The sequence below is a fragment of the Astyanax mexicanus genome, chromosome 8 (assembly GCF_023375975.1).
Source record: "Astyanax mexicanus isolate ESR-SI-001 chromosome 8, AstMex3_surface, whole genome shotgun sequence".
NCBI classification, from domain to species: domain Eukaryota; kingdom Metazoa; phylum Chordata; class Actinopteri; order Characiformes; family Acestrorhamphidae; genus Astyanax; species Astyanax mexicanus.
This window is the reverse complement of record NC_064415.1, coordinates 29,758,303-29,780,981: the sequence shown is the minus strand read 5'-3', so window position 1 is coordinate 29,780,981 and position 22,679 is coordinate 29,758,303. Positions and strand designations below refer to the sequence as shown.

At 39.6% G+C, this 22,679-nt stretch overlaps 1 protein-coding gene across 3 annotated transcripts in view; it reads left to right on the top strand.

Annotated features, from left to right (window-relative positions):
* Positions 1-22,679, top strand: part of dock11 (dedicator of cytokinesis 11) — a 122,329-nt gene that overhangs the window by 9,889 nt on the left and 89,761 nt on the right. For all 3 annotated transcript variants that reach the window (XM_007255754.4, XM_007255753.4, XM_049482473.1), the window contains exons 3-12: positions 796-885; positions 973-1,055; positions 1,469-1,529; positions 4,142-4,237; positions 5,323-5,457; positions 6,291-6,465; positions 11,567-11,646; positions 12,611-12,694; positions 12,814-12,954; positions 22,423-22,653. In XM_007255754.4, the coding sequence (XP_007255816.3) occupies positions 796-885; positions 973-1,055; positions 1,469-1,529; positions 4,142-4,237; positions 5,323-5,457; positions 6,291-6,465; positions 11,567-11,646; positions 12,611-12,694; positions 12,814-12,954; positions 22,423-22,653 (1,176 nt within the window). The remainder of the gene's footprint in view (positions 1-795; positions 886-972; positions 1,056-1,468; positions 1,530-4,141; positions 4,238-5,322; positions 5,458-6,290; positions 6,466-11,566; positions 11,647-12,610; positions 12,695-12,813; positions 12,955-22,422; positions 22,654-22,679) is intronic.

Below are 22,679 nucleotides of genomic sequence, written 5' to 3'. Positions count from 1 at the left end.
TTCAGCGCTGCGAGCTCCCGCTGAAGGTATGAAAGTGAAAGTGAATATTTCTCATTCCTCACCCTATTAAATTTCACTACTACCAGTATTACTACACACAGGGACAATACAAAAGTGCTCCCCCGCTCTGCATTGAGTTTTGGTTTGGATTTTATGATCTATTGATGATCTAAATTACGGTATTCTCATAGATTATAGTAGTGAGGCGTTCGAGAACCAACCTCGTGACGTCACGTTCAGCGCTGGGACAAGATGGCGCTGCCCTTACTTAAAAAAATGACATTTAGATTGCTTATTATTTTAATTCCGCTTCACTGACAACTGTTAAACTTCTAAAATTAGTTAGAGTGAAAATACATCTTGTGAATTATACTAAATACTTGAAGTGTTTCATGTCCCCTTTAAAGCTCTACCTTAAATTCCGTAACTGAGCACATTAAAATATTTTCATTTAAAAAACATCAAAACTCCCCTGATTACAGTAAACAAGGATCTAGTCAACAACTACACTACTATTAATGTCTCCCTCCCAACAACACAAACAAATACCAGCATTAAAAAAACTTAATCAAAAACAATATATAACATTTTTACAAACATATTTTTGAATAATGTAAAATATTGTTTAATTAAAATGATATATCGTCAGAATTACAGAAATTATTGAGATACTGCTTTTTTCATAACCACTCACCCATATGGTCAATAGATTGGTCAAACTAATGACATTTAAAAGAAATAAACAAGGATTACTATATTGCTTTTTGCTTTCTTTTATCTCTTCCTTTTGAGCAGGTGTCTCAAATTGAACGTCAGAGAAGAACAACCATCTCTTCAGTTCCTCAGAATGCTGAAAACGAAGCCAAGAGTCTGTTTGCCAAGGAGGTACCTTGTAGTAAACATTTTTCTTTGTAGTTTTTTTGCATTTGGTGATGTGATTTTGTAACTTGTCAATCTCACTCTGTTTATTAGTGCATCAAGATGTACAACACAGACTGGAACGTGATTAACTATAATTATGAGGCCTACTCGGGATGTTTCCGCATGCTGCCCTGGTAGGATTTTCTCTTTTTTTATCTAATCATTACATTTCATTACATTACATTGCATTTAGCATGTGCTTTTGTCCAAAGCGACTTCAAATAAATCAGTACACCAGTATAAAACACTCTATGTCTAGCACCACAACATATTGTGTATTTTGTACAAAGCCAGAGCTCACTGAATGTAAAGACAGGCAGTGTTTTCCTTACATTCATTGAATACAGATTATGGACAGACTCTGTTTCTATATAATTTTAAATTGTACAGATTTTTTTTTACATTACTGGTATGCAGCTAGCTAACTTTTAAATTACATATATATTAAGTAATAGGGTAAAAAGTGGAAAAATACTCTGAATTTAGGTAAATAAAAACACAGCATTGCTCTCGCCAAACTCTATCTACACCTTTTTTTCTCTTCCAGCAAAGGATCCAAAGCTGAGAAACTACCATCTCATGTGTTTGAGGTTGATGAGGGAGAGGAGGTAAGTCAGCCTGAGTGTATGGCAGTGGAAATGCATTCCTAAACAATAGACTGTATGGCTGAGTATGTTGGAATCAAGTAGATAGTTAGATATATGGTGGTGATCATGTGATTTACATTCAGTGTGAGCAGTCACAGTGTGTTGGTTCCAGTCTGAACCCAATGCTCTTAATACAGGAAATGTGACGATCTGATGACTCAGTCCATTTTTTTCACTCAGTTTCTTGCTGGCTAGTTCTTGTATGATTTGAATTATGAGCGGCAGCGTTGCTAAGAGGCGAAGTCACTCTCTCGTGGGTACAGGAGGCTTAGCAGTCAGCACAGTCAGAGGGCCATTAAGTGATACCCGAGCTTCTTCTACTATAAATAGCCCAAAATGGGATGTCCAGCCAATCTGGACAAAATTAGATGGAAAGGGTGAGTGGCAATTAGAGGGGAAAACATGGCCGTTCCCAGTGTTTTGGTGGAGTGACCATTAGTGCTGTTTACAAGCTGTTCTAAAATTAACCCATTTTTGTTCCTGTTGGATCGTTATGGATATGATATCACTATTATTATACTTGTAGAGCCTATGTCTTATGACTCTGCCCTAAGATCCCTTTACATCCTTACATAAGCCAGTTCAAGGACTTTAATGTGCTTCCATTTATGCCTATTAATCAGTGATGGCAATCCACAGAGTGACTGGTAAAAGAGGCAAAGAAAAGAGGGGAGGTGATTGATCTGTTAGTCTCAGAGGAGCACAGAGAGAGAGAAAGAGAGAGAGCAAGAGGGAAGGAGGAAGAGAAACGACAGACCGAAAGGGGAGGGAGAGCTCTTGGACAATCATATTACAGAAGAGAGCTACAGAAAGGCACATTCATAAAGGATGCCAGACCACTTTAATTAGATTATAGAGAATGAAAACACACACACTCGCAGTGCACAAGAAACAGTGCAAGCTCACTTTAGTTTAGATTAAACTATTTAGGATTAGGTATCAGTACCAGAAATCATTATTGTAATTATTAAAATTTAATGTTTAATTGTCATTTTGTTAGTTTTCTTTGTCTTGCAAATATATAGAAACATAAGTATTTCAATCACAGACTTTAGGTGTGTAAAAATCAAGCCTTAGCCATACAGTCTGCCTTTAAATACATTAGTAAAAGAAAGGGTGGTTCACTGAACTCCAGTGTGGTACTGTCATATGATGCCATTGCAGCAAGTGAGCTGCTGAAATATGTTCCCTCCTAGATATTCCACCATCAGGTATGAGTGGTATTATTACTGAAGAAAACAGCATCATTGCAGGTTTCCATAATCTGTTACAAAGTGCTACAAAGGGGCGATCAACTCCACATAATTGCATATTGATTTAGAATGGGATGTCACAAAAGTCCCTGTATGTATAATGTGTAGTGTCCCAGTATGTTTGTCCATTTAGTGCATATGACTGCATAAATGACAAGTCTGGGGTTTATTTAAGCTAAAATACTAATCAAAAATAGAATGTTTGCTTAACTAAATAAATAAAATGTATTATTATTATTATTATTACTGACCCTGTCATAGATGTCCCAAGCTGATAGTATCAAGTGTCATTCATATACAAGTAATACTTGAAAGGCTATTAAGAATTATATTTTCTGTAGTAACTCATAACATGATCAAGGGGTATAATCATATAGTAAGGAAACATGCTGAGTTTTAGCACTTATAGCTGGTGTCAGCAGAGCTTCAGCCAGCATGTATTTTTTATTTGAACTGTGCAGTATGTCACAGTAATCTATGTGGGATGTGACTTTCGAATCTGCCCACCGCCATTTCCTCAGCCCCATTTCATCACTCACGGTTGCCAGGTATAGACATCAACAACCAAACAGTGTGCTGTATCCATAGAAATAGGCGAGTTGATGAATTTTCTGCTTATTAAGCTTCAGTAAGGTTGCTCACAATAGCTGAGTAAATTATCACCATCACTAGCGTATACAAAAGAGCATTTTCTCTACATTAATATGTACGTATTCACTAATCAGCTACAGAGTAACACTCCTTGTCACTTGCCACTGTGTTTCAATCTGGCAACCTGTGTGAGCTTTGTATCTGGGATGGAGCGGATGGGGCAGAAAAATCTTATCCAGTGTTTGAGAATTTTACATACTCGCTCTCATTTATTACTGATAGCTCCTTTAATAATAAGTAATACTAATACTACGTATATGTTTTAATGTCTCCCATATAATAGAGTAGTCTCCCATATATAGAGTAGCTCCCATGTGTGCTTTGCTTGACTGTTTTTGCCCTTCTGAAATGATCTGAATGCTAATAAGCTGCTGTTCAGAATACAGTACTCATATTTTAGAGGACGTCTGAATGTGTATTGTCTGTGGGGCTGATTGAGAGAGTGAGTAAGGGTATTTTAATCCTGAGTGCCTCTGTACACTGTGTGTGTGTGTGTGTGTGGGAAGGTGAAGTGCCAGTGAGAGACAGCTCTCTTGACTCAGCATTATACACACATATGTGTATAAATTCTCAGTATGGTGGGAAAGACTGCATAGACCCAAAAGTTCATTTTGCAGTTAGAAAGTTCACCAGGAAGTATTAATAACAGTGTGTTTGTGTTTGAATCAGGATTCTTCATCACTGTGCTCTCAGAAGGGAGGTGTGATGAAACAGGGATGGCTGCAGAAAGCCAATATCAACAGTAGCCTTTCTGTGTCAATGAAGGTATGTAACATAAACGCAATGTTATCCGCTTAATGCGACATTACTCTGCAAAATATCAACTAGGGATGCACACATATGATATTTCGTATCATTACGTGTCTGACACTAGCCGAAATCACTGGTTTGGAAATTGTAAAAAAAAAAAAAAGCTTAAACTATGCAGGGTTTATGCCTACATGTGAGAATTCTAGGCGTCATAAATCAGGATCAGTTACTTAGTAACTTACAGACATTATATATGTAATAAGTAAATTTAAATAATGTTTAATAATGTTTATTAAAACTTTGAAAAGATTCCCAAAAAAAGGCAAATGTGAGGTAAAACCCCAATCCCAATTTTATTTTGTACCCCTACCCCTTGTTTTCGAGTGTAACCCAGAGTTGGGTGAAATTCTCACCCTAAGATTGGGACAACCCTTCAAGCACCCAGTACAGATAAATAGCATTGGAGAGCTAGAGTTTGGCAACCTAGCTGTTGGTTAACTAGTTAACATTAGGATATCATACAGTATGTCTTCAGAAAGGAATATTTTTTTTTAAATTCTACCTTAAATGCTGCAGCCGCTGTCATTTATTGCACCATTTGTTATGCTTGTTATGAAGAAAATGACTGTAAAACATTGAAACTACACATTCAACTAGGGTAATGTAGTGGTTCGTCTAATTCGTCTAAGGAAGAGTACTTTATTTAATGGCTTCTTTGGTCGTTTGTGCTGCCACCTTGCCAGTAATTTTTATAGGCCTCTGTTTTGAGTGTGTCTCAGAAAATCTCTGTTTGAAGGGTTATTTAGTCCTAAAACTTCACCTTACCCCTCCAGCCTAATGCTACCCATAGATGTACATGTAGATGTAGAAAACAGAGGGGTAAGGTTAAGTGGTAGGGCCACTTAGATATCTAGATATCTAAACTCTGTTAATAATTACATTTTAAGGGCCCTGAGTGGTCCAGCAGGCTGCACCTTATTACCTAGTAAGCTGGAGGGAAGGGGGTCTATGTAACTGCTTAAGTGTATTTAATATTAATTCATAAAGCTCCTCATTTGAATGAAAAACGTGTTTCCTTAAGCACTGTTTTGTAATCCTAGGTGTTCAAGCGGAGATATTTCTACTTGTCTCAGCTTCCTGATGGTTCCTACATTCTCAACTCCTACAAGGATGAGAAGAACTGTAAAGACACCAAAGGTTCCATTTATTTGGACTCCTGCATCGATGTGGTTCAGGTGGGTCATATCACTTAAGTTAAGAAGGGAGTTTAGGCCGGATGCCTCATATTGCTGTGGCTTTATTGAACGATTAGTCATAAGATATGGGTTTTGTTAGCAGATCTTTGATTAGGAATCGGTTAGTGCTTGCAATGCACTCAGTGATAAACTTTCTAAATCAAAATTAACCCTCTATGCTCCCTGACTTTTATTACACCCTAAGAATTGCTTTTCAGTTACTGCATGCAAATCAGTGCCGACTGGCTGAGATGTAACAGTGGGTAAAAAAGCCTGAAATCACCTGTGGTTTGAAACATGAAGGATTTTAATTTATATTAAATATACAGTAAATGTTATTATATATTATATAATTGGTTAGTATATACTGGGGTATATCTAGAATGTAGAGTGTTTAGACTGTAAGCCAAATATTAGCAAAACAATACTTATTAGCATTAATCAGTTAGGCATGATATTTCCTAATCAAAATTTTGGCATTTATAATTCAGATATTGCAAAAAAATAATAATATCCAAATCATGTGTAAATAATGTTGGTCTAAGTAATCTAATCTAATCTAAGTATTTTATCAGTGCGCCTTATAATCCAGTGCGCCTTATGTTTGAATTTTACAAGTCAGGTATTAAGGAGCAGTAAAGACTCAAGGTTCCTCAGTGTAGTGCTGTCAAGCGAGTTTATCTGCTAATGCTAATGCAGCTGGACCAATCCTTAGTGAAAATCTGGAATTTTAAGGTTACTGTAAATAAACAGAAGCACTTTACTCACCAAAATAAACAGGTATGCTTAATAGGTATGCTTCAGTTTAGGCAATGTCTGTGTCTGTGTTGTAGTGTCCCAAGATGCGTCGGAACGGCTTTGAGCTGAAGATGCAGGAGCGCTATAGCCATTATCTAGCTGCAGACAGTGAGGCGGAGATGGAGGATTGGGTAAACACACTGAAAGTTGCTCTACAAAGTGCCTCAGAGGAGAGGAGGAACGGAGTGGACTCCTCAGACTGTGCTTTAGGTATGTTGTTTCACTTCCTACCTGTCTTCTGTGTTCCTTTCTTGTGCCCACAGAGAATCTGCTGGGTTCTACACATACTATGCATGCCACATTTACAAACACACGCACCTCACATGGCACTGCAGAATGTCAAGCACACTTCAGACTAATACACACCTCACAACCGCTGCTATACTGAGCTCTGTTTACTTTCCATTCTACCATAAAACATTTTGCACTTTGTGTGGTATTGTAGGCTCCATTAGTTACTGCACTGAATGTTATTCAATCCATTGTGTTTAATCCATTGAAAATGGGGTTTATTTAAGTAATGCTTTTAAGACGAGCAAACTGTCATACAGGAGAAGTGCTATTATATTCATTACATTGTTTTGTGGTGCATTATTTAGGAGATTATGCTTGTCACTTCAAACAAATGCTGTAAGCTTAATGCAGTTCTTTACAGCTACCTGCACAGAAATATTACACACAAGAAACGTTTCAAAATAGTGAGTGACCCCTGTGATTACTAGTAACATACAAACTGTTGTACTGCTCATGTCTTTTATTGAGTACTTTGAAAGTGCTGGCTAGAAAAAGTAAGGGAAAGTCAAGAGTTATATTGCAAGTAGTGCTGAGGGGTATGATCAAAAATTTATATTAAGGTATTTTTCAAGATTCTGAAGGTTTCAAGATACATCACAGTATTTTCATTATTTTATTTTATTTTTTTGCATGACTAGACGTTAATATAGGTTTAAGACTTACTGTGCTGTTAGGAATAGATATAATATAAAACACTAAGGCTTTAAATTAAGGCTTTGATTACTATTGTGCCCACAAAATTACACAATATATAAAGAAAATGTACTTCATTAGCAGAAAAAACAGCTGATGAATGTAAACAAGACCTTAAAAAGAGATACACCAACAACTTAAACACAGCTTCCTTTACAAAACAAAATATTTTAAATAGTGGACCTTAAATACTCAATGTTTGATTATTCAAAAGAGACATTTCTCACATGTTCTTTTACACAAGTAAGAAACAAATTTACAACATTTTACTTCTGAAGCTTGTTAGGGTACATTGCAGTACTAAAATCAGCCACAAATCCCTTCTTTCTCCAGTAAACAAATAAATCCAGTTCAGTGTTCATTAAAATTAACCTTCAAGCTACAGTATTAATATATTTAAAAGGCTATAGTTTCAGCTCTTGAAGAACAGTACAAAACTAGACGAGCGTTTGACCGTCACACCAGTGCATTAGCTTGTTATGCTAACTGGCTATTGTTAGCTAGCAAGCTGTATCTGCTTCTTTGGCAGTGCTGCTCTTAACAGTGCTCCGCAGTGCCTCTAGAGGTATGGCGCTATGTAAAAAATGCATACTGGTTTTACGATGAATCAGTAGGCCAACTAGCACTAATTGCAAGGGTCCTATTTTAGCAATATATAGGCGAGCCATTAACCGCACATCTTGATTTAGGCTGTGTCTGTGTGTCTTTGGTATCATAGGAACTCCACAAATATGCCTTGTGCAGCTCGAAACACGCAAAAGGCATGTGCCAATTCTCTTAATTAATCATGAAAGTTTTTTTTAGGCAAAACGTGAAATAAACTAATCAGCGTGTCACTTGCCATTCCCTTTAAGAGCCAGGTGTGCTCTGACTTTGGCGGATTGGTATTTTAATGGCGCAGTGCTTCTGCGCTTCACAGCAGAGGAAATTGACCTGAGCGTTGTGTAAGCAGGTACAGGAACAGCAGTGTTATTTTACTTTCTATTCTGTTTATTGTTGATGTAAAAGTTGGTTTGTACACTGCTGTTTGTGTAATAAATGGGGGTTAAAGCTGGGGTTAAAGCTCTTTATCAAATGTTCAGATGCCTTAAGAATGCTTAGAAGATAAGATCACATGATTTGAGCCGGTGCAATTTTGGTTGTTGTTACAGTTCAAGTAGTCTTTAGTTCCCCTTCCAAGTCTGGTATGTCACTTTCACTGAGGAAGTAGTTTGAAAGGATTTAATTCAGAATTGGCAGCATGTGGCATAAATGGCCACTCTCAGAGTCACTAAAAAAAGTAGTGTTGTGCACGTGCGGCTGTGCATGCGCTTGTGTTTTCTTTTTCTCTATGCATCTGGACGGTGCCTTTCGTTAGAGTCAAGCTCATCCTGCTCTTTTGGCCCTCAAAGTGGATATTTTGTCCTGTGCTGGCAGTTTGGTAGAGGGCTGAGGAGAGATTCTGCTGTTCTGTGGGAGTTTTGTTGGCCGAGGCTCAGCACAAGCTGGGGAAATGGAAAACTTTTTACTCTGCACTTTTAATGACCTGAGTGGTCATTAAGGGCAGACAGGCAGTTAATTGGGAATCAGGTCCAAACTATTAAATGAATCTCATTTTTTGACATTGTTTAAATTATTACATTCAACAAGGAAGTCTGCTTTTTATTACCAAAAAAGTGGGAGCTGGTAGCAACCTGTAATACACTTGTAAACGTGATTAAATCAAAAACATTATTTTCATCATATTACCATAAAAAAAATCTCCACAGATGTCCCAGCAGTCTCAGAAGTTGTCGTTTTTTTGTTCTGTTCCCTTTGCTGGATGTTTATGCTCCCTGCATTCTGTCAGCAGTGGCCACACTCCAAGATTTGCTGGGCAAAGATCCGTAACAGTGAAGTCAGCAGCCCAGTAACACTTTCCACATGTGACTGAGTTATGTTCACAATAGTCACTCATTCCTGGAGAGTTTAATATGTGTTCTTGCTGCCTTATTTGCTTTCCACATAAGTTGGACATTACTGTTGTGTACTCAAACCCAGACAAACAAAGTTTTAAGCTTAAATTTAGCAACTGTAAAAAATCTAACACTTTTGTAATGGATGCAGCATTTAAATGACAAAAGGTAAAAAGTGTTTTTTTGTATGACTTTTAATAGCGTTTTTCCTATGTCTTCTTGGTCAATGGATGCAGTTTGTCTTACATTGTAAATAATTGTTAAAAAAAATAACCATTTATCTGCTGTTTTTTGTAACTGCTGTTCTGCTCTCTATGTTGTTCCTTAATATTTGTCTTGCTTTTTCTTGCTATATTTTGTCTTTTTGTCCACTCTTTTTTTGTTTTGTGTATTTATTTTTTTCCCTACCTCTCCCCCTTTCTTTGTTTCAATAGCGAGATGATAGATGATAATTAATTACGTTATTGATTTACTGTACAATATATGAACATACCCTCAATACTTTTTGCTAACCTAAATATTGCACAATGTAACTCAATAATGTTAACAGGCTGGTATGTAGGCTTGTGTGTTTTTTTGTTTGTTTGTTTGTTAAGAATAATTTTTTTGTCTCATTGCAGTCTGTAAATATTCTACATAATTAAAAAAAGTATTTTTCTTTTTAATTAAATGAGAAAGATACATACCTATCATAGCAGGAATAAGATGTATTAAAAGACCAATATGTAACTAATTTTTAGTAGTAAATGATAAAATGATCAGGATGTATCATCAGATATTAAGGAAACATGTTGAGTTAAAGCACTGGCAGCTCTTGTCAGCAGGGATTCAGCCCGTACGTTCCTATTTTAAGTGTGCAGTCCGTTCCGGTGTTTGTGTCAGTTTTGTCCTCTGACTCCGCCTGCTGCTTCTTCCCCAACACTAACTCCACCCCCCGAGGTTGCCAGCACGTACAGCGAGTGCAGCATAGCTAGCAGAGCTGGTTCAGTTAAACCTCAGCTGCTACACAGCTTAAAAAGCCTCAGCATGTCTCAAATAAGCTCAGTGACCAAAGAATGAATATAACAAGAGTGAATATTGGCAGTGAGTTTGAAAGTTGGAGACTTAGACCACGGAGCTCTGCGGTCCGGCACATTGCGGAGCTCGCATGGTCCGGCACATCGCGGAGCTATCGCGGAGCTCGCGTGGTCCGGCACATCGTGGAGCTCGCGTGGTCCGGCACATCGTGGAGCTCGCACGGTCCGGCACATCGTGGAGCTCGCACGGTCCGGCACATCACAATATAACGCTAGATACGGGTTTTAGAAGAGTTTTGAATTGCTGTATTTCTACTCTCCTCTCGCTCGTACTCTTAAGTTCTCTGCCTCTCCTAATAGTCTAAACTTTGTGTAGATTCAGCCTCCTGATTTGGCAACCCAAATAAGCTTTGTGGCTGGGGAGGGGTGGGCGGGGCAGACTACTCTCTGTGATGTTTTAAAATTGGACTGCTGTATCCATTTCACACGCTCGCTCCCAGTTTTCTACAGAATGTACCTTTAAAATGACAACAACATTGTTTATCACAGTGATTTCTAAAAAAAAGGTCTAACAAGAACACAAAGGCCACATTCACACAGCAGGTAAAGTGGCCCAAACCAAATTTTCTTACCTTTCAAAATTTTTTTAGGCTGTTCATACTATAGTTTGACAGTTCACGCTCCTAAACTAACACACGTGCAAAAGAGCAGTGCAATGCTGCACATGAAGTTTTAGTTTCATTATTTCATTACAGGAGCTTTCAAAGAGTTTATGTGGCAGACTGCTGGGCTTATCCCAGAGAATGTGTTCACACTCGCTGGTAAAAGAGCAATTTTTCGTCCTTGATTTATTCATTTTCAAACCATATCCTCTTGCAGCCATGGTTGTTCAGTTTAGTCAATGGAGGACTCTCGATATTTGCCTTCTGTCTTTTACCTGTGTGTCTGTTACCTGATTGTCAGTAATGTGAAGCATCACTTTAATGTAGCAGCCCTGCTGGATTTTGCCAGTGGTTATTTCAAGAATCCAGCTGAAGTAATGATATTCTGATTAAATGAATGGTTCACATATCACTCAATAGCTGTTGTTGCACTAAACATGTAGTTTGTGTGAGATTCTGCTGAATTGGTTTTCTCAGTTTCACAGATGCACACACATGCTTCTTGAGTTCATACACTCATACACTCAAGAACTTCATGCACCTTCTTTAGCTGCTGAATAAGTTACATGCCAGGTCCATGAGATGATTTAATACTGAAAAATGGGAAAATTAATGTGTGAAATAGTGTAAGTGCTCAGAAATATACAACATTTCTCTGTGTTATCAAAGTTGCATATTATTAGCATTTTCTCTCTCTATGTGTCTCCTTTAGATGAAGACACCGTTAGCCAAGGCAAACCGGAGAGCGTTGTTGAGAATTTTGGACGGAGTCTTCATCCAGAGCTTATGAAGGTATATACATTTATTTATTATGTTTTATTCACAAGCTTTATAAACACACAGTAAGAGCCGTTTTCTAAATTAGTGTATCAGTTTTTGTTCATATTTAATTGAAGTATATAAAATTGTATAATGAATTAGTATATTTCATTATTCTGTAATGTGTCTTATTTCGAACTTTCCGTAGTTTTGATTGCATTCTCAAAAAAAAAATAAGTAACGAAAAAATAAACTGGTGAAAAGCTTAACATTTATACATCAATAACCAAATGTTGTATTTAATGTTATTCTTTCAGACTGTACACACATACTTTATTTTATAACTACTAACCTATTAACCTAAAAAATATATTAATTCACTGTCAACACAGATGACAGCAATGCAGCCATATATCATGTGACTTTAGACCTGTACATTTTAGGAGTCAGTATGAGGGGTATAGGTTTCTGGAAACAGTACAGATCAAGTGCAACACACCAGTTGTCAGTAACTTCCAGGTCACATAATACAAACTAATTAAATATCAAAATCATGTTCAGCATCTGGTCCATTTTTTATTTTCTGTTACTGATTCGAGCATAAAATTAAAAGTATTAAAACTAAGTTTTATTTTTTAGTAACTTTTTTGTTGCAAAAAACTCAAAATGAGATTATGTTGGTTTAACTTGATCAGCTTGACACCACTTTATCCTTTCACTCTGTCACTTGGGAGTGCACAGAAAACAAAGAAGGTTAATGTGTTAAAGTGCAACACATCTACAGTGTTAGGCTGCTTCTGAAGTGAAAGTGTTTAATAGTAATTTAATAGTAATAAAATGAACTTGAAAGAAGTCTCTAAAAAGATCTATTTCACAGTCTTTAATTATAAGACTTCTACTTATTTCATCTACTACAAACAGGTTAACAAGCTGTGAGTATTTTGGAAGCTTGCACTGCAGTGCTAGAGTCTTATTTCTTTTTCTCATTTATTTCCAGTATGCCAGAGAAACAGACCAGCTCAATAAAATCAACCGGAATGAATGTCGGCAGAAGATCCTTTCCCTGGATCCTGAGACTCAGGTTGATATCTATTATGTCCTTTGTAAGCTTTATTAGTGTGTCTGCTGCTGCCTGACACTCTTCCTGTGTCTGTCGCCTGATGTCCCAGTCTAGTCAGCATGGTGTTGTTTTCTCCACAGAGACTGGACTTCTCAGGAATAGAGCCAGATGTGAAACCGTTTGAGGAACGCTTCGGACGCCGTATCATGGTCAGCTGCCATGACCTGACCTTCAGCCTGCAGGGCAGCGTTAGTGAGAAAAACGATGGAATCCTGACTAATGTAGGTGAACTTTAAGCATATTACTGATGTTTAAGTCTTGTAAGGCTGTATTTGTAACAGATACAAACATAAAAAAAATGTGTAGTTGTGTTGTATCTTCTGTAGCCTACAGTTGGAAGATGTACTACTGTTACTTTATCTATTTTAGAACCATTGCAGAACCATTGCAAACATCAAAAGGGTTAGCTCTAATGTTATGTAGTAGGTCAAACTGACTCATTTCAGAGTTTAAAAATACAGAAAAGCATAAAACCTTAGTCTTAGCTTAGCTTGATTAATGTACTAAATGTAAATGTAAAATAATTATTTAAATATGTTTACATTATTTATATTATTATGTACGTTCATATACGTCTCTAGAAAAATTAAAATATCATTTCAGTTTCTGAATTAGTTTCTGTGATTTTGCTATTTATAGGTATGTGTTTGGGTAAAATGAACACTGTTGTTTTATTCTATAAACTACAGACAACATTTCTCCCAAATTACAAAATAAAAATATTGTCATTTAGAGCATTTATTTGCAGAAAATGAGAAATGGTTAAAATAACAAAAATACAATATGCATAGCTTTCAGACCTCATAAAATGCAAAGAAAACAAGTTGATATTCATAAAGTTTTAAGAAATCGATATTTAGTGGAATAACCCTGGTTTTTAATCACAGTTTTCTTGCATCTTGTCTTGTTCTCCTCCACCGATCTTACACACTGCTTTTGAATAACTTTATGGCGCTCATTTTTTTCCAGAGCTGTATGTTTTTACATACACACACTGTTCTGATCAGTTTGACCCAGTAGATACAGTAAAGGAAAAGGGTAAAAATTTAGAGCAAAAACTGAGGCATTTATTTATTTGTGAATAATTGTGAATTATCATTGGTGAGCCATGATCTGTAACATTTTGATAACATAAGACATTGCTAACATTGATAACATAAAAATAATGCACCTAGAAAGAGTTCGGATAGAATGTATCTTAATATGTATGAATGTTATGATGATGATATATTTAAGTGACTATAGTATTAGAAACATATGTTAATTGGGGAAAACTATTTAATTTAAAGGAGACTCAAGTACCCTGTTTGGCCGTAACTTGCCTGGATACATGAGATTGGTTGGGTATTATTTGACTGTTTTTAAAGTCTGTCAGTTGGATAATATGTCTTTTCTGCCAGGTAAATTAAAATTGTGGTGTCTGCAGTTTGGTTTGTTGCCTCGTCTAAGGTGGCCACTTACAGTTTATGATATTCCGATTTCTGAAGTTGAGAGGTTAGAAAGGGTTATGAGCAAGGCTATAAGGACATGGTTGGGGGTGCCGCGTTGCCTTAGTAGTGTGGCGTGGTGTGGGAGAGGGATGCTGGAACTGCCGTTGACGAGCTTGGTTGAGGAGTTCAAATGTGCTAAGGTAGGACGTGAAATGCAGTTGTTAGGGTCAAAAGACGGGCTGGTTAAAGCAACAGCACCAGTGACTAGGTCTGGGAGAAAGTGGAATGCTCGAGAAGCTACTCAAGCCGCAAGGAGGGCACTGGAGCACAGGGATGTTGTGGGGCAGGTGCAAAATGGGAGGGCAGGATTAGGTTTAGGTGATTCTTGGAAAGCATTCGGCAAGGCCACATCACCTGAGAAAAGGCGTATGGTTACAGGGTTTATTCGTGAGCAGGAGGAGGAAGCAAGGAGGGCAAAAGCAGCAGGGCAGAGTAAACAGGGGCAGTGGATGAGATGGGAAAGTGTAGAGAAGCGGAGAATCACCTGGCGAGAGTTATGGGGATTGGATACAGGCCGTATAAAGTTTCTTTTGGGAGCTACATATGATGTTCTGCCAACGCCACAAAACCTTGCTCAGTGGGTGGGTGAGGATCCAAGTTGTAAGCTATGTGCAGGAAGTGGCACGCTGAAGCACATTTTGTCGGCATGTAAGGTGAGTCTATCCCAGGGGCGCTACACATGGAGGCATAATCAGGTACTTAGATCTCTTGCAGGTGCACTTGATAAGAAACGGTTAGAAGTTAATAACATGCCCGTGGTAGGTTGCAGTAGGGTAATAACGTTTGTGCGTGAGGGGCAGCATAGTGGAGAAACAGCACAGTGCTTGAAAACTGCTGGTAAGTGGGCCAATGCACGAGATTGGAAGTTATTAGTGGATGTAGGTAGTAAACTGCAGATCCCACAGTGCATTCTGGTTACAACCTTGAGGCCGGATGTAGTGTTGTACTCTGAAAGTAAGCGGATAGTGTATTTTATAGAGCTGACTGTTCCGTTTGAAGACGAGGTAGATGGAGCTTATGAAAGGAAAAGGCTGAAGTATACAGACTTGGTGGCTGAGGTGAGAGAGCGTGGGTGGCAAGCGTATATTAGACCGGTAGAGGTAGGTACTAGAGGCTTTGTTGCGAAGTCTGCCACAAGACTGCTGTCTGAATTCGGAATTAGAGGTCGTGTGCTAAGGACTGTAGTGAAGGAGTTGTCAGATGTAGCTGAAAGATCTAGTCAGTGGTTGTGGTTCAGAAGGGCTGAGGCTGTGTGGGGAAGGGAGTGAGTTTGTGCTTCTACAGCAAGCTTGGAGGGGGGTGGGTCTGGGACGCCAGACTTCACTGTTGAGCCTTCTGGAGGTGTCGTGGGCCTAATTCAGCGAAACACTGACGAAGGAAGGTGCCTGCCTGATGACCCCCGAGAAGAGCTTGCACTGAAGTTTGTGTTAAAGTTTGGATGAAGGGGATTGGTGTGGTCCTGCTCTTGTAATAAGTTGTCTCATGAGTTTTTGTAGACGTCTGAGTACTTGGCAGTTGAGGCACGGACCATGAACATAGTTCGCTATGCTTCTGGATTCTTGTCGAGCCAGTATCAGATGGTAGTGGTTGCTGTGTTCTGCTCACGCAACTTATAATGTGATTTATTGTGTGTGATTGTGCTTAGGTAAGTGTGTTGTTGCCATAGTTAAAGGAAGTGAGCTTAGATTAAGGAGGGATTCTATGTGTTCATAGGTTATTTTTGGTAGGTCTGTTACTTGGCAGTTGAGGCAATGGACCATGAACATAGTGTTAGGCTGTGCTTCTGGATTCTTGTCGAGCCAGTATCAGATTGTGGTGGTTTTGCTATTGTTGTTAGTTGAGTGAGTAGTAGATCCTGGCTGAGCCCTATGCATAACCCCAGCTGTTAGGTGCAGGATTTGTCAATTTCCTGTATTATATTACTTGATATCTAGTTAAGCTAGTGACTGCTGTGAAGAGAACAGTTGACAACAGAGGAAAGACCCTGTGACAGCATGGAAAGACAGCTGACAAGAGGGAATAGACCCTAACGGTGCTGCCATGGGCTGGCAATCCATGGTAGCAGCCACCATGGTTAACCATGTGTGTGCAACCAAGCAAGCTACATTGAAAAAGAAAAAAGCAATACCCCAGGAGTCAGCGAGAGCAGGGGTGGAAGATGACTCACAGGCGGATAACATGGTTACGGACTCTGGAACGGACATGACTACGAGAAGTGGGTTAAGCATAGAGGCAGGTGGGATGGTAAGTGGAAAGGAGTTGCTGACCTGTGTGTGTGGGTGGAGCAAGGTCACATCAGTGAGAGGGCTGAGGATACACCAAGGAAAGATGAGGTGCTTGAGTGAAGGAGTGCAGGGGCCCCGCATTGAACAATACTTTGAACAGAATTGTTTGAGTCAGTCGGCTGAAGTCCAGCGGCAGGTTACGTGCCACAGTCCGCAGGATATCAATACCTTTGATACTAGGGAGGCTAACTTAAGCACAGAAGGAGTGGAGGATGAAGGAGGTGTTGATAGGTCAAAGGCTAAGGGAAAGCAGATGGGTAGGGAGAAAGGAATCGGTCAAAGATCCAAAGTTAAATGGCCAGGCACAGGAGACAAGATGGCATGGAGGAGTATTAATGATGATTTGAAAGGTATGCTTGAGGGTTTGAAGGGAACAGCAGAGAATAAATTGAACAGGCTAGGTAAAGTCATTTATGATTATGGAATGGCAAGATTTGGTGTTGTGCAGAGGAACGTAAAGTGTCAAGATGTAGTTAAATCAAGGCGGCAGGTAGAAATAGAAAAACTGGTTAAGGAGTCAAGGTTACTCAGAAAGAAGTGGAAGAAGGGGAATGAGGCAGAAAGAGAGGGCATTGAGTTATTGCAGGAGGAGTTGAGAAGTAAGTTGGTAAAATTGCGGAGAGCAGAGGCTATGAGGAAAAGGAGGAAGAAGAAGGAGCGTGCTAGGATAGAGTTCTTTAGAGATCCATTTAGGTTTGTTAAGAGTCTGTTTAGTAAGGAGAAATCAGGAAATCTAAAGGTCGGAAAGAGGGAGTTGGAGGAGCACTTTAAGAGTGTTTACACAGAGAAGGAAAGGTCTAGCGACCTGGACCTACCAGCAGACATGCCGCCGTTAGGTGATATAGAGTGGAAAATGGATGTTAACCCCCCTAGGTGGAGTGAGGTTCAGGAGGTGGTGAAGGCTGCAAAGGCAGGTTCTGCCCCAGGGCCAAATGGGGTTCCATATAGATTATATAAAAGTGCACCAGATGTTTTGAAGTTTCTATGGAAACTAATGGCTATAGTGTGGAAGAAGGGGATTATTCCAAAGGAGTGGCGCAGAGCAGGTGGTGTTCTTATCCCAAAAGAAAAGGATTCTGTGGCTATTGATCAGTTCCGTCCCATAAGCTTGTTGAATGTGGAGGGTAAGATCTTCTTTAGTGTGGTTGCACGTAGACTAGCAACGTACCTGAAAAGAAATAATTTAATTGATACGTCTGTACAAAAGGCAGGAATTGCAGGTTTTTCTGGTTGCATAGAGCATAATAGTATGATTTGGCATCAGATTCAAACAGCAAGAGCCGAGAAAAAGGATCTACATGTGGTGTTTTTAGATCTGGCTAATGCTTTTGGTTCGGTACCGCATGCATTGTTGTGGAAGGCATTCAATTTTTTTAGGGTTCCAGAAGAGATTTCAAGGTTAGTTAAAGCCTATTTTGAAGACATACAGTTTTGCTTTAGTGTAGGGGAGTGTGTCACATCTTGGCAACGACTGGAAATAGGTATAATGGCAGGTTGTACAATTTCACCGCTAGCGTTTACGATGGCAATGGAGGTGATTATTAGGGCTTCTAAGTGGGTCGTAGGCGGGGAGAGGCTGCATGATGGCACCCGGCTCCCACCAGTTAGGGCGTTTATGGACGATATGACAACATTAACGACCACGGTGCCATGTACCCGGCGACTGCTAGGGAAGTTAAATGATAATCTTAGGCTGGCTAGGATGAAAGTTAAACCGAGCAAGTCTAGGAGTGTATCAATCGTTAAAGGGAAATTGATACAAGAAAGGTTTATGATGGAGGGAGAAGTCATACCATCTATGTTGGAAAAGTCAGTTAAGAGTTTGGGTAGGTGGTATACTGCAGCACTGAATGATAAAGAGCAGGTGGAAGGGTTGAGGACAGAAATGGTGGAGGCCATTAATAGAATTGATAAGTCTTTTCTGCCAGGTAAATTAAAATTGTGGTGTCTGCAGTTTGGTTTGTTGCCTCGTCTAAGGTGGCCACTTACAGTTTATGATATTCCGATTTCTGAAGTTGAGAGGTTAGAAAGGGTTATGAGCAAGGCTATAAGGACATGGTTGGGGGTGCCGCGTTGCCTTAGTAGTGTGGCGTGGTGTGGGAGAGGGATGCTGGAACTGCCGTTGACGAGCTTGGTTGAGGAGTTCAAATGTGCTAAGGTAGGACGTGAAATGCAGTTGTTAGGGTCAAAAGACGGGCTGGTTAAAGCAACAGCACCAGTGACTAGGTCTGGGAGAAAGTGGAATGCTCGAGAAGCTACTCAAGCCGCAAGGAGGGCACTGGAGCACAGGGATGTTGTGGGGCAGGTGCAAAATGGGAGGGCAGGATTAGGTTTAGGTGATTCTTGGAAAGCATTCGGCAAGGCCACATCACCTGAGAAAAGGCGTATGGTTACAGGGTTTATTCGTGAGCAGGAGGAGGAAGCAAGGAGGGCAAAAGCAGCAGGGCAGAGTAAACAGGGGCAGTGGATGAGATGGGAAAGTGTAGAGAAGCGGAGAATCACCTGGCGAGAGTTATGGGGATTGGATACAGGCCGTATAAAGTTTCTTTTGGGAGCTACATATGATGTTCTGCCAACGCCACAAAACCTTGCTCAGTGGGTGGGTGAGGATCCAAGTTGTAAGCTATGTGCAGGAAGTGGCACGCTGAAGCACATTTTGTCGGCATGTAAGGTGAGTCTATCCCAGGGGCGCTACACATGGAGGCATAATCAGGTACTTAGATCTCTTGCAGGTGCACTTGATAAGAAACGGTTAGAAGTTAATAACATGCCCGTGGTAGGTTGCAGTAGGGTAATAACGTTTGTGCGTGAGGGGCAGCATAGTGGAGAAACAGCACAGTGCTTGAAAACTGCTGGTAAGTGGGCCAATGCACGAGATTGGAAGTTATTAGTGGATGTAGGTAGTAAACTGCAGATCCCACAGTGCATTCTGGTTACAACCTTGAGGCCGGATGTAGTGTTGTACTCTGAAAGTAAGCGGATAGTGTATTTTATAGAGCTGACTGTTCCGTTTGAAGACGAGGTAGATGGAGCTTATGAAAGGAAAAGGCTGAAGTATACAGACTTGGTGGCTGAGGTGAGAGAGCGTGGGTGGCAAGCGTATATTAGACCGGTAGAGGTAGGTACTAGAGGCTTTGTTGCGAAGTCTGCCACAAGACTGCTGTCTGAATTCGGAATTAGAGGTCGTGTGCTAAGGACTGTAGTGAAGGAGTTGTCAGATGTAGCTGAAAGATCTAGTCAGTGGTTGTGGTTCAGAAGGGCTGAGGCTGTGTGGGGAAGGGAGTGAGTTTGTGCTTCTACAGCAAGCTTGGAGGGGGGTGGGTCTGGGACGCCAGACTTCACTGTTGAGCCTTCTGGAGGTGTCGTGGGCCTAATTCAGCGAAACACTGACGAAGGAAGGTGCCTGCCTGATGACCCCCGAGAAGAGCTTGCACTGAAGTTTGTGTTAAAGTTTGGATGAAGGGGATTGGTGTGGTCCTGCTCTTGTAATAAGTTGTCTCATGAGTTTTTGTAGACGTCTGAGTACTTGGCAGTTGAGGCACGGACCATGAACATAGTTCGCTATGCTTCTGGATTCTTGTCGAGCCAGTATCAGATGGTAGTGGTTGCTGTGTTCTGCTCACGCAACTTATAATGTGATTTATTGTGTGTGATTGTGCTTAGGTAAGTGTGTTGTTGCCATAGTTAAAGGAAGTGAGCTTAGATTAAGGAGGGATTCTATGTGTTCATAGGTTATTTTTGGTAGGTCTGTTACTTGGCAGTTGAGGCAATGGACCATGAACATAGTGTTAGGCTGTGCTTCTGGATTCTTGTCGAGCCAGTATCAGATTGTGGTGGTTTTGCTATTGTTGTTAGTTGAGTGAGTAGTAGATCCTGGCTGAGCCCTATGCATAACCCCAGCTGTTAGGTGCAGGATTTGTCAATTTCCTGTATTATATTACTTTGGGCTTATTTTAGAGGCATGTCTTGCAGTAAGTGATCTCTCACTATGAGGGACACTACCCAAAATTTGCTTTGGAGAGCCTTTTTATTGGGCAGCAGGAGAAAAATCCTTTTATGCCACCATTTTTGGCAAGACCCATTGTCTAATGGACCACATTTTAATAATTTACACTGCTGATACATTTCTGCTTTATTTCTTTGTCAAATAGTGTATTTATTTATTTGTATTTTTTACTCTTACATTTAAATTGTTTAAAATGGTTAAACACGAGTCAGTTTGTTCCTTACAGGTTCAGCATAACTTAAAAAAGTTTCCCATAAAAACAGCTGCCAAAGTGCATTTCTAGGCACTGCCAAATTGTAATGCCTTTAATCTACCTCCAGTCTTTTTGGTAGACATGAACTTATTCCAGAGCATTGATCAATAAGAAAGGGCAAGAGCCAAGTCATTCTGATTTGAGATAAGTAAAGATGTCTTGGCCCAGGGACAGCTGTATAGAGAGAGAGTGAACAAACTCCTGCCGAGTAGAAGACTCTGAATGGCTTTGGAAGAATGCAGACAGACATTATGTGGTTGGAAAAACTGTGGCATTGCTCCCGTTAATAACCATCAGAGTCTTAAAAAACGTTTAGCAGGAACGGGGTAAATGTCTGAGGTAGATGTTTGTGTTTCATGTTGGGCAGCACAGGATGGAAATAAAGTGCCTTTCTCATAGCAGAAATACATACAATTATGGAGTGATTTTTAGGGAGGCACTGATCCAACTTTCTCAGTTATGATACCCATACCAATACATACACCCTCCATATAGGATGATACCAGATACCTGTGACGAGTTGGAGGCAGAATGCAAGTGCAAGTGAGTTTTATATGTAATATGTATCCATAATGAAATAAAGCAAAGACACAGAAAGCACAATGACTATAGAACAAACAACAACAGTAAACAATTAAAAAGACTATAAATGACTTACATATAAGAAAAAAACAAACCAGAAGCTTAGCAGGAACAAATAAGGCACGATTTTGATTCTAACTGGACAAAAACAGGACGGCAAACATAGAAAAACATGCGGTATATATACACAGACATAGACAAGAGTCACCTGAGGTAAGCTAACAAAGGGGCTGGGTTACAAATAAGACAGATGAGATGACAGGGAGGAGCTAGGGCAGGGCTAGAGCACAGACAAGACAGTCACAAAACAGGGCCATGTGCTTAAAGAGCACATGGCTAGGAAAACAAGCAGACAAGGTAGGAAGCAAGAACACAAGACAAGAACAGAAAGGACCAAGAACAGAAAAAACATGACAAACATGGGCTACGGTGCAACAATACAAAGCTGCTACTAATTTGGAAATAATAAACTGTATACCTGGAGTGTGGGAAAAACCTGGATTAACTTCATTAACAAAATTGAACAGATTAACACAATTATAAACACACTATTCCTATTTTTGAACCATTTCTTTGTCATCTGTAGTTTGATTTTTAGTAGGGGGGAAAAATATTCGATTATAATCCAAAATCGAAGATTTTTTTAGGCCATAATCGCCCATCACTAGTCCAGACTGGAGGTGGCCCAAGAGGGTACTTGAGTCTCCTTTAAATAATAAATAAAGTTTTCCCCAATGATTATATGTTGTTTAGGTTGCATGTGCATGTTTTGATCAAAAATAAAAAGTACTATAAAACATTTCATGTTTGTGTGATTACATCTAGTGTCTGTTCAGATTTGTATTAATTATATAAACAATGATATTAATAATAAGGTATTTTCAGCCCTTGACAGTAGTCCAAATAAACTGTACTGTATGTCTTATTTATTCATGGACTACTTAATCACCCCCTGCTTATGTAAACTATGCCTTATTACTGAAGTAATCTGTGCTAATACAAGCAAAACTGTACGATTGTGTTTGCCAATTTTTTGCTTCTTGTGTTTTTACCCACCTTTTCTCTGTTCCCAGCTGGAGCCGTTCTTCATCACTCTGGCTTTATTTGATGTGACCAAAGGTTGTAAGATCTCAGGAGATTTCCATGTGGATCTAAACCCACCCTGTGTACGAGAGATGCTCTGCGAGGGCTCCTCTCAGACCCCCACTGAGACAGAGGGAGGAGAAGCAGGGGATTTAAGCAAAATTAATGGATTACCTGTCATCCAGAGGATCTCAGAGTCTCTGCTACGCTTTCCATCACAGGTAGGAGGCGGTTTCTTTTTCATTTG